General features: G+C 29.1%; 1 protein-coding gene across 1 annotated transcript in view; it reads left to right on the top strand.

The window, feature by feature from the left end:
• The window catches only part of mfr (ferlin family C2 domain-containing myoferlin misfire), a 97,166-nt gene that overhangs the window by 68,681 nt on the left and 15,404 nt on the right, over positions 1–13,081 (top strand). The window contains exons 41-57 of the mRNA XM_080164397.1: positions 411–444; positions 892–1,023; positions 1,999–2,061; positions 2,261–2,432; positions 2,591–2,642; positions 2,763–2,865; positions 3,286–3,410; positions 3,819–3,863; positions 4,271–4,347; positions 4,732–4,841; positions 5,425–5,505; positions 7,498–7,563; positions 8,245–8,306; positions 8,607–8,644; positions 10,502–10,587; positions 11,041–11,129; positions 12,234–12,263. Of these exons, the coding sequence (XP_080020523.1) occupies positions 411–444; positions 892–1,023; positions 1,999–2,061; positions 2,261–2,432; positions 2,591–2,642; positions 2,763–2,865; positions 3,286–3,410; positions 3,819–3,863; positions 4,271–4,347; positions 4,732–4,841; positions 5,425–5,505; positions 7,498–7,563; positions 8,245–8,306; positions 8,607–8,644; positions 10,502–10,587; positions 11,041–11,129; positions 12,234–12,263 (1,365 nt within the window). The remainder of the gene's footprint in view (positions 1–410; positions 445–891; positions 1,024–1,998; positions 2,062–2,260; positions 2,433–2,590; positions 2,643–2,762; positions 2,866–3,285; positions 3,411–3,818; positions 3,864–4,270; positions 4,348–4,731; positions 4,842–5,424; positions 5,506–7,497; positions 7,564–8,244; positions 8,307–8,606; positions 8,645–10,501; positions 10,588–11,040; positions 11,130–12,233; positions 12,264–13,081) is intronic.

Raw genomic sequence — 13,081 nt, forward strand, 5'->3', positions numbered from 1 at the left:
TCCTATATGATTTGATTTTAATTAAAACTTTTAAAAAGCTATCTGGCTCTTCATTTACTCAATTTATTTTATATTAGTATTTTAAAAAGTAATGAATACATCAATATACTATTTCAATTGCAATTGTATTTGTTTTTAGCATTTCTATTTAAAATTCTTTAAAGCTTACGTAAATGTGTATTTAAGTCTTCATTTTGTTGCATATATATATATATAACATTTTTATCCAATTCAAAATACCAAAAAAATCCTTTTCATCTATCTTTTATTTCAAATTTTTATCAACATAATTATTTTTAATAAGTTTTCTAAAGGTTGAGTTGGCTTGTTAAGACCAAAATTAACTGAAATAAATATTCTAATGAGACAAATTGAAAACATACCTCGCAATATTGCATTTCCTTTTTTAGGGTAATAATCGGAGAACAATGTCGTTCCACACAGGTATTAAATTTATTGTAATTTGTCGAATGTTTTGTAAAAGTCAAACTGTCAGTAATTCCGCGTTTAAATGTGTTTAATTTAATTAACCGTTCAGAGTTGATATATTAGACTCTGTAGTTTACTATGACTCTTAACAGCCACCTACCGAACCTTTATAGATAAGGATGAAATTATCTTATCTGCTATTTCGCTTCTTTCATCCCTTTATTTAACAACCTTTTTCTCTTTTCCTGGGTAACCCTTGCAGGTTTGCTGGCATCCTGTGCCTGCCAGAATAGTGAATTACAAAAAAAAACATTCTATTATGTGTCTCAATACTCCATATGAAAAGTCAGTTAGTTTCAGCCTTCTGAATTTTACAAAAAGAAAATAAAGGGTGATGTGTGAAAATAATCTTTGATATTTTTATTTTATAATTGTTTTACTGTGAAAACTTTTGATATTAAGGTTATAGATGAAACATTGTCTCCAACTTGGGACGAACTAATGTTATTCCCAGAAGTTTTAATCTATGGCAGACGTGAGGATATCAAATCTTATCCACCATCTATTATTATTGAGATATATGATCAGGATAAGGTTAATGTTTTTTTTATACTGCTGCTTCTTCATAATACGTCCTTTTAAGATGTAACCATAAAGAAAATGAAAGTTATGTTATTATTAAAACGGCGTTGCTACAAAAGACTTAATCCTAAGTCCTAATCAGACAAAAGGCCTAAATACAAACGAACTAAAGGACATAAGACCTAATCCTACAAAAGACCTAATCAAACAAAAAAATAAGTTAAGTTAGGTTAGGTTAAGATCAGTGGATATAAATTTGTACAGGAGATACAAATTTTTGTCTTATAATCTTAACATAACTTAGACCTTTTGTACGATTAAATACGCCTAATGTAATAAGTTTTTTTTTTGTAGCAACGCCATTAATACTTCTTATTATACCGTTATGAAACCAATGATATTTAAAGAAAATATATGCAATTTAAAATGAGATCATGCAATGGTTAAATTTGAAGTGTTTTTGACATAATAGTGATTAACTAATTATTTAGAAAATACTTGTTAAATATTACAGTATATCATTAACTTATCTAATACCACCCACATCAAGTTCATAACAATTTTGTAATAAGATTAAATGGAAATTTTAAAATATGTATCAATTGCTTTCTATGAAAAAAAGAATTTTGATTTACATAATTAAGATTAAAATATTTTAATTGTTGAAAAACGGTTATTTAACACAGAATGCCCGATGGGAACCGATATCCTCCCCTCATTTTGAAAATAAATTGAAAACTAGCCATTGTTTGGGGTTTTAAACCTCTCCCTACACCTAATATAACCAAACATTTCAAATAGGGAATAAACAAATTATCAAAAAGCAAGGGGAGGGTTATCAGTGGTCAACAGAATACTTTGTGAGAAAGCGCCAATAAGAAAATTCTTGTGAGAACTGAATAACTCTTCAGTCAAGATTACCATGAACTTGGAGAAGAAAGAGAGATTTCATACATATAAATAGCCTGACTCAGAATATGTATTTAGGTTGGGAAAGCAGAATTTTTGGGCCGTGCTATTGCAAAACCACATATCTATCTAGCGGAAGAGGTAAATATCATGTTTAGTATTTAATATTGAAACAACTATTGTAGGTTGGATAAAAATAGGACACATGCCATATACTTAAGCTAATGTTAGATGTAAATTAATAAGATCCATATAGTAATCTATGATTATATTCAATGATTCATTTTTTCTTCTTATGGTTGTACTTACATTACACATACTAATAGCAACTTGTATTAAGGCTGAATATAAGCCAACAAACCTGGAATGGTTCCAGATCCTGCGGGGCTCTGAAGAGGCCGGCGAGCTGCTGGCAACATTCGAGATGTTTGAACTGGGAGAGAACAGCGCCATCATACCTCCCCTCCCTCTGGAGAAGGAGGTTATTAAAACCAATGACGGCAAGGACTTAGGTATAGATATTTTAATTTAGGTTTAACTACAAATATGCAGCAACTATTATGAACAATAAACATAGACAATATTTTAATGTCTAAAAATAAGTTTATGACTTCCAAAAAAAGTTGTGCAATCATAGAGTTTTTTTCTAATTTTAATATTTCTTTTTTAGTGCCAATTTTGCCAGTTCCCCCAGAAATACGACCAACACTAGTTAGATACAGGTAACTTTTTTCTTAATTTCTTTGAATGAAGAAGATAATAGCAATGAAATTAATATGGAATACTTCTGTTGTCCCCTCTAATACTCACAAGAATTTAAAATCTTATATTTTTGTATTTAGATTCGAGGTTCTTTTCTGGGGTCTGCGAGATTTGAAACGTGTACAGTTCATGTCCGTGGACAGACCACGCGTTGATATTGAGTGTGGCGGTCATATTATACAGGTAAGTTCTTATCCATGGACAATCAATATGTGTACAGATCAGTCCAGTTTATGTGTGGCGGTCATATTATCCAGGTGAGTTACTATCAGTGGAACTATTTAAGACATAAATTATGGTACTTTCTTTAATATTTCCAAGGCTAGCTTAAGAGTTAGGATTATAGGTATAAAGTACAATGTAAGAACAGACTTAGGCTAGTCTGAGATATTTAATGGACTTCATGTCATAATCTCAAAAGATAACAGAACTGCTCTTTTCGACGTTCTTGAATTCTTAGAATTTTTTAAATTTGGCACAAAACAATAATATCATATTTAATAATCTATTGACAATCTGTAAAAAGTTTAAGTGTTTTCAGTTTGTAATATTGATTTGTTTATAGACAAAATTTTTTCAAATGTTGATGTTTTAATTTTTTAGAGCTCAGTGATTACAAATGCTAGAAAGAATCCAAATTTCTCAATGATGGTGAAACATATTGACATAGAACTTCCTGAACAAGAGCTTTACTGTCCACCTCTCACCATTAGAGTGGTTGATTGTAGGTAAGCTTAGAATATATTGTATGTATTTTGTATTGATAAAAAATACATAGAAGCAGATATTTGGTGTTATGCAGTGAATAACTATATTTTCTACTGCTTATTTTTATAGAAGTTAACACTTTAAAACATCTACATGTATAATATAAAGAACATAGTTATATTATTATTTATCCAATCTAAATAACACATGTTATACAATATCTATCCCAAAATAAAACAACAATCAGATATTAGTCCTATGAATCAGCTATGAATAAAAGACGCAAACTGAAAATATCAACCAAAGCATACAAAACATAACCAAAAACTTAGAAACCTGTATTTCAGGGATAAATATTGCATAACAGCATATTATGGTTTTAATTCATTTCTATACACGGAACAAATATGATTTAATTTCCTTTTCAGGTCCTTTGGAAGATTTACCCTAGTTGGAACACATACCAGCAGCAGGTACAAGATCATTAGATTAATTGAACAAATAGATGAATGTAAGTGCCTGTAAGATCTCATGAACAGCTGTTTTACAATCTTTGTTTAAACCTATGTAATGTTCAATCTCCAAAAGAATTATAAAAACACATGAAAACAACAACTAACCCATCTACAGACTTCTCGTATAAACTTTCATTATGAAACTGAATTTAAAATAGAGGGTAGGAAAAGAACTTACTAGGGCAGATTCTTATGAGGCTAGGGGCTCAGCCTCTAGAAATACATCAAGAATACAAATATTCTAAGATATGAGGTTTTATAGGTAACACAACATAGTATAAATTCGACTTATAAATGATATTTTGCTAACTAAACCTTACAAAACTAAATTTTTCTTCATTTCTTTTATTTTTAAAATGTTTTAGCATTCACAAATTTTTCCACAATCCGCGACAGAAGAGACAAAGCATGGACAAGATATCTGTTAGAACTCAATACAAAGGTAAGTTTTAACATAATTATAGAGTAGATGCGTCACTAACAATGTATAACATTTCTAAACATTTTTTTTACAGAATTGAGTCTTCTTTTAAACTCATATTTATGTAAGGCTTTAACAGAATAATAGTAACGGCTGTATAAAATTGTACTGAACAATAACATCTATTCTAAAAACTCGTGAATGTTCGTCTATCAAAATGTTGCCAATTGGTTTGCTTTTAAGAAGAATACTAAATTTTTCCAAGTAATATGCTAGACTATTTGTGAAAACTTCACTTTAATCAAACATATTTTTATAACCTTTTAAAAAAGACATCTAGTTTTCACTTCTTCCACCAATTAAAAAAATTGGTCGATGCTTTTTACATATGTTATTATTTTGTAGATTATTCTCTGCACAACGGACAGAACCATATGTATGGTGATACTCTCTCCTCAACTTGTGGAGAAATTACACCTCAAATTCAAAAAGATATCAATACAATTCTAGACTATGTAAGTACTTTATTATTACACTAGCGGCTGCAACCCTATCATCTAGAGACTCTGTGGTAGGAGGGTTATGAAGGGTGCATAACTTAGCCTGAAACCATCCTGGGGCCTATGTCAAGCTTCCCCTAAAGGGAAACTCAATCAGTTCAGTATTAATAAAATTTTAAGCTTCTTACAAATAAACCTTACTACTATAAATAATAGGATATATAATACTAACACTAGACTGTCCCAAAATATTAATTATTTGTATATATTTGGAGTAGCTATATACAGAATCATATCACTAGCCTGTCCCAAAATATTAATTATTTGTTAATATTTAGAGTAGTTACATACAGAATCCTAACACTAGACTGTACCAAAATATTAATTATTTGTATATTATCAGAGTAGCTACATACAGAATCCTAACACTAGCCTGTCCCAAAATATTAATTATTTCTATATTTACTGAGTAGCTACATTCAGAATCCTAACACTAGCCTGTCTCAAAATATTAGTTATGTGTAAATATTCAGAGTAGCTACATACAGAATCCTAACACTAGCCTGTCCAAAAATATTAATTATTTGTAAATATTCAGAGTAGCTACATACAGAATCCTAACACTAGCCTGTCCCCGAAGAAAGAGTGCGGAGGTGAAATGATGGGGGGTGCGGATCAGGTCAGTTCCTTTTTTTCATTGGATTTATAAAATCATAAAACATAATTTAAAAATGACTATTTATCACAATAATAAACATATTTAGTGATTTATTAACAACTAGCGGCTTCGCCCCTAGCCTCTAGGGGCTTTTTCCCCAAGAGGTTTAATCAAGCCAAGTTTTCGTATTTAAGATTTAAAAAGAAAAATTTAAATTTTAGTTTTAAAAAGAAAAAAAAATTTTGGGGGGGGGTATTTTTCATTTTTTGGGGGGGTTGGGGTGTCCCACCCCCCAAGAAAATAGTTATAAACCTTCCCGGGACCTATGAGAAGCTACCCTGTAAAGGAGAACCCGATCGGTTTAGCGGTTAGCGAGATCTTTCGCCACAAACAGACAGACAAACAAACAGACAGACAGACATCGTTCTACTTTGTATTATAGATAGGTGCAAAATCTGATCTTAACATAAATTGAGTTTTTATAAAAAAAATATTTGATAACTAAACTGAAACAATAAAAATTGCTCTATCGCTTATATGTCGGGTTCTACCAATATTTTGTAGTTAATCATTGTCCTACTAAATTGTTTATGTATTGATGAATCAAAATACTATTAAATATATTTTTTACAATTGCTGCCTCTCGTTTTATTCCTCAAATGTAATATTTCAAAATAAAATTGAAAAGTTTCTCTTATGGATATTTTTATCCTTATATTATTTTCTCAATCTATCTGGCCGTGTTTAATTAATCTGATACAAATTGTTTGTAGACTCAAGTAAAATATATCTAGTTGTAAGTTACTCAAAGTGTTGTTTAGTGCCATTTTTATGGCTTTTACAAGTAAGCAACATTCTATATTTTTCTTTTTATATCAGGGAAAATATCCCTTTTTTAGCTGTTATAAATTTATCATTACCAAGTGAATTAAAGGGTCAACAATGGCAAATAAATTGATGTACATCCCCAATACCCCTTCTATAGATTACAATTAGTGGTTGAATTGTTTGAAAACAAAACATAATTAACCAACCAATCGCAATTCAATTAAATTCCCCAAAGTTATTAAGCCAGTGAAAAATGAAATGTTATTATAAAACTTTGGGTACAATTGTAATATACAACCCAACATCCCTCCCCTCCCTTACATTAACAAACATATAAATTTGCACAACAAATGATAAAAACAATAAAGAAGCCTATTATAAAAATTGCAAATTATTAAAGATTATCTTGCTGATTTATTTACAAGGGGGGGAGGGGACATTGGATTGTAAAGTACCCAATGTCTTATGCTCTCTCGTTAGTTAGATTGAAAAATTGGATACTTTCATTAAATCTTGGTTGGTTGGTTTAAATTTGCATTGTGGAAACACATTAACCAGAACTTTCAATTTGCAGAAGGGACAATTTTGTTTTTCATCATTCCATATATCAATTTATTGTCCAATGTTTTTTCCCTGACAATCACTTTTAAATAAGACGGATAATGGGTGCTCCAATTATGATTGGAGTTACATAGCCTCAAAAGTTTGTAGTTTCTAAGAATTTTTGAAGTTCTTGAAAATAATCAACTTTAGAAGTTGTTGTTCTACCTCTTATATTTAGTAAAGTACAATACACCATTTCAGAACATATATTTCAAATAGAGTAAGAATTCTAATGATTTTGATACATATCTTACAAAACCTTAAAAAAGAAGGAGGGTGGGGTATCGGTTTAAACAAATATTTACTTCCAACTGATTTTATCAAGAACATTTTTGTATTATTTGTTATCTTTCCAACTCGACCAGATTCGTTATAATCCAAGAAATACCAGGTAAAATTTAAGATGTTCAAAAAAATCCGTAAAAGAAATACAAGCAAACTTTTTATTTAGTTTTTTTTGCCATCAAACCGTTATTATACACCCAGGTTCCTATCTGAAAGTTGTTTCTTGTTTTCTAGCACAAAGTGAGTAGTACTGGTAATGCTTTATTCTAAAAGTGGTCTAAATATTTTCTTTATCAGGAAGAAGATGAAGAATCAATGGATTGGTGGACTAAATATTTTGCTTCTATAGATTCAATGATTGAGGTTAGCTCATTTTTTTCAATGTTTTCTAAACAAGACAATTAATTTTTAAATTTAAGTTCTGGATACTAAAGAATGATAAACATTTGACTTTTATTTACATTTCCAATGACACTTTCTATAAACCTATACAAGACATACATTATTTTGATTTTGGAGTACTTTTTTCAGTGAAAAAAGTGGACACTGATATTTTTTCATTAATACATTTAAATTTTAAACACCATTGTATTAAAATGCTTTTTTATTTATTATTTAGAAAGCACTAAAGGTTAAAAAATTACTTTTTTCTGTTTTTAAATGTATATAATGCATGATTTTGGTTATAAGCATGTTTATGATATTTTTGTGCTTAAAAAATAGCATGATCATAACTTTCTTTGTCTGTATGTTTAATTTTTATAAAGATAGTGCTTTACTATAGAGTCTGGTAAAAAGGAATAAATAAAAAAGATCAACTTTCCTAAAAGTAAAAACTACCTGCTCAGATACAGGGTAGATTGATGTACTTATAATGAGATGGGGGATAGCCATTTACACCTCCAGCAAAAGTACAGTAGATGTTGCTTTCCTACTAAATAAACAAAAATACTGTTAGATTGATATTTTTTTATATCCCTATACTTTCCAGTTTATTTTCTACATCTGTTCATATTATCATTATTCCTTTATCCCCGACTATAGATAAACCCTATCCTGTCCACGGAGTGTGAGCAACATCCTCTTGAAAAAGGAAAATTAAGTAGGTAAGTGTCACACTTTTTATATTCATTTATTTTCAATGTGCATTACAGAATTAAACACTTTGTAAAAGATAAACTTTTCTACATTTGTAGTTGGTTCTAATGGATTGTTAGGATAAGATAACTATTGGACTTTGTTAAAAATTGCATAGCAATATGTAGTTTCGTCTATCTATATTATAATTATATGTTTGTGTTTAGCTTAGTTGTTATAGATTTTATATCCTTGTTTGTGCTTCAAATTTTATTATTTTTGCATTTGATTTATTATTATTTTATTGTGTTTTTTTTTCTTTAATTTAGTTCAACACCTAACCTAGCAGCCATGAACCTATTTACCAAGGAATCTTATTCGACAAAAAAAATGTTAAAAATACATCCTACTAAAACATTAATTTTTTTGTTTAAAAAAAGACACTTATTTGATGAAAAATTTACCAATTTTTTTAATGAGAAGACCAAAGCTTTATTCTTGTATCATGTAAAAAATATAAAACTCTAAAAAAATGAGAAAAGGCGAACCAAAACTGTCTAAAGATTTCTGAAACTTTGCTTTAAATCTTCAAGTGTTATAAATCTTGTGGAAAAAATGAAAATGTCTAAACCGCATTTCAACATAACAAGGATGACATCCATAAAAGCTTTAAAACGATAGAACAAAAAAAAACATTAAAGGACAGACCGACCCTAATTATAGAAAAACAAGGATGAAAAACTTCTAAGGAACATGTTTAAATTTGTATCATTGTAATGAACATTTAAAAACGATTGTTTTTCTTATTTTGATTGTAATGTACTTTCCATTGAGGGGTTCACTATGTAAGTGTACCCTTGCAAAAATTAGCATATCCAACTATATTCTATTCATAAGGTAAAATCTCTTACTAGGGAAGTAATTCCAAAATAACTCACCCTTACAATTTAATAATTTCATACTATCAGTTGTGGATCAATTATTTTTCTTATAACTGGCTTTTAAGATACTTGTCTAAAACTTATCTTAACTAAATATCTCGTTAAAAAGATGAATATTATAAGGGGATGGGAAGTGGTATTATAGGATTCACTTACGAAATAAAGAATGTCACCTCTTCTAAAAACCTACCACAATACGCATGATATAAATAATTCACCATATGTAACAAATTGTGGTAGCCGAGCAAATCTGCAAATGTTATAAGAAGTGCAAATTTATTTCTACATAAGCAAGCAGAGAGCTTCTAAAGGATAGAGAGGACAGTAAAAAATATATTTTTGGTTCTTCCTAAAATTTTATAGATATAAAAGGCATGCTTGAACACCCTAGAAAAAAAAAGAATATATTATGATCCATAATCTTATCCTTGTATTGCTGACATTTCTAACCATCATTAATCACTTTCTTGTAAAAATGGATCAAGTAAATCAAAGCATACCGGTACTCAGTTGGGGAATGCTCTGCTTCACTTCCAAAAAAATTGACATACGCTGCTTAATTTGATGAATTATTGGCATGCTTTGTTTAACTTGATGAAAAATTGGCATGGTATGCTTTATTTGACTAAATATTGGCATTTTTTGTTTTACATGTTATACTTTGGTATGCCTTAAACTTAATCTAAACATATCATATATTACTTTTGTGATTTGATATGCACAACTAATGTAATTTTAGCAGATATGAAACTTTTGCGAAATCGTTTGAACGTTGAGAATTATTTTTCCTCCTATTGTTAAATAAATATGAAATTATTTAAGAAAAAAAAGAAAATCTAGGAAAGTAACTTCTGATAACCCCCCAAACCCCTCTCTCCTTCTTAAAAAATCTGTAAATTTATTACTTTTTCTTTATTCTAACCTAATAAATCTCCTATACCAAAACTGTGTCTAATCTAAGCAAAACAAAAGCTAAAACAGTTGTATAATATTTTTAATATGATCTATTTTTATTGCATAAAAGTCCCTAAAAATTTGATTTGATAAAGGCGTAAAATTTTTTACAAAAATGCTCTACACAGGAAATAGCTTATAGTGACTATAAAAAAATTACGTCATAAAATACAAATGACCATTGGAAGGCAAGTATATATTTCACCATTGGTCAATAGAAATGTAAACTGGCATATCATTGGTCATTTTATTATATGACGACATTTTTCACATTAAGCCGCTTCTCTATATAGAATTATATTTTGTATGAATGAATAAAATTGTGGAATAGTTTAAGAAAAGAAAGAAAAACTTTGGTCCATATGGTTCTACAGCTAGTCTACATGCCACTATGCATGATTTATATAATATTGAGGTAATGTATATAAGGAACAGGTATAATATTTGTCTATTTCTATATTTTCTAATTAAAAAGGCATATTTTTAACTTTTATTGCAATTTTGTTAATTTGCATGTATATTTGTAAATATGTGTTTGGAATTTATTATATTAAATGCATGCTCTCTATTTTACAAATTTACAGAGTAGCTTGATAATTGAACTACTTATAATTGTAAATCAGGTAAACTAAAACCCCATTGTAGTTTTCAATGAGGATTTAGGTTCGAATCTTAACATACTAGAGATACAAAAATTTTAACAGGTGTAAGAGAAGGCCTTTACTTTTTTAACAAGATGAAAAAATAAAACTTAAAACAAATTTCATGCAAATAAAGGAATATGCTGTACTAAAGGATGCATGAAGGAGTTTCAATTTTAATAAATATTAATATGAATGCTATTCTCATAATACTGATATGATTATAGGAGGGCAAAGCCAAAAACGAGGAGTTGAACCCTTCAATGCCGGAACAGGACTCAGAGGACAAAACAAAGAAAAAGCTTTCATCTCTCAGGTAAAAAGGTTTACATTTCTTTAAAATTTAATCTCAATAAAATATTGATTTCGACAGCACCCCTCCCCCACCCCCGCTATAAGCTATTAAATACTAAATTACAAATTTCATTATCCTCTACAAACCTTTCTCCACAACAATTTAAGGCAGTTATTTGTTTAGGTTTAAGATTTTTTAGAGTTCATTAGGCATTATAGAGTTCATTAGACTTCTTTTAGGCAATTATCTTTCTAGGGTCTACAATGCAATCATTATTCAGCCACCAATGAACAAAATGGATAGTTTAGGCAAGGATAAGAAAAAGTTTAGATTAATATTATAAGGCTAAGAAAGTTTCATCCTTTTATTGGGGTACTTTAGGGGTTTTTATCCCTGCAAAGGTCAAAGACAAGGAATGGGTGGAATCGTATTTGGAAACTGAATAGTTTAAGTAAATTAGCTATATATGTATCTTTTATGTAATTAAAAAAAATTCAAAAAGTAAATATCATATATCTTTATTCAAATTCCAAGAAGTAGAGTAGAAATTAATATATAAATTAAAAGCTTTTTATGTACCTAGAAAGTATTTAGAAATGTTTTGTAACTAACTAGGAGCTATAATAAATATATACATATAAACATACCATTTTAGACAAACAAGTTAAATCATAATTATCACACAAAGAAAAACAATTTGGTCACATGGAAAGCTCTTTATAGTGCCTATAAAAATTAACGCTATACAATACAAATGACCAATGATAGGCCAATACACAAACTAATGGCAGTCCAGTATAAATTTTATTTGACAAATGGTTGACCAGTATGGCATCATTTATTAAGGGTAATATTAAAAGCTTCGCCTCATGGTTTTCTGCCAGGCTAAATAACAGATGCTTTTACATAGTATATTATTTTTTTGTCATAATTTTTTATTTTGATCAATAAAATTTTTAAAAAAATACCAATAAAAGATTAAAAACTAAAAAGTTTTTCTTTAGACCAAAAATCCCATACAAACCAAAAAACTGTTTTTTGTTATATTTTTTAGATTAGAAAAGTATATTTTTATGACCCTCCTGAATAATAAATGTGTAACTTATGAACATTTTTGTTCTGCAGCCAATTTTATTCTCCTTTGAAGATGTCAAGGTAAATTCAGGGGTCCTGGGTTAGGTCAATAGACGATAAATTAATCTCCTCTCCACTATTAAGCTATGTTCCTATTGGGATTTGTATTTCATAAGTTGTAGATTAATTTATCTGCTATCGTCCTTTCCTCTCTGATTTGTATTAAAGATGGTTTAAGTCATGTTTTTGTATTTACACACTGTAATAAACCTAGAATTTTTTTCACACTAAAACGTTTTATTTGATAGCTATTTATTACATCGTATTACATACAGCTTTCCGCGAATATTAAAATAAAATGTTATAAGATTAAAATCAGTTTTGTTAGTCTCCAGGGACCCAATGTCCGATCTTACAAAACTAACATTTAATGATTTTTAATTTAATATTCTTGTAACACTGTCTGTAATACGCTGCTATACATGATTTTTCAGTATGGCTTAGAATCGGTTCTAATCCAGCGAGTGATAATCTGTTTGGAAGATTTGAATAACTATTATTATACATTTTTATATAGTTTTTTCTTCTTGCACCAATTCCAAAAAAATGTAATACTTTATCGTCATTTGTATGGCCCTTGGGATCTCCAAAACAGTGGCATCCAAAAAGTCTATGTGTATTCAGAATTGATCGCAATGGCCTTAAAACTTTTCAGTCAATTTTAAAAAGTCTTTTCAAAGTCTAGATTTATTACAGTGTAAAATCATGTTAATGTTCCGTATGGTGTAAATGTTTTATAAATGTAAAAAAAAGTTCTATTTATATGTGAATTCTGAATTGTGCTGTTTTTTTCAATTTTTTTAATGCCCTATTCATTGATACATATTATCTCGCTACTA

This window comes from Acartia tonsa, chromosome 6 (assembly GCF_053477335.1).
Source record: "Acartia tonsa isolate MP-2025a chromosome 6, ASM5347733v1, whole genome shotgun sequence".
NCBI classification, from domain to species: Eukaryota; Metazoa; Arthropoda; class Copepoda; order Calanoida; family Acartiidae; genus Acartia; species Acartia tonsa.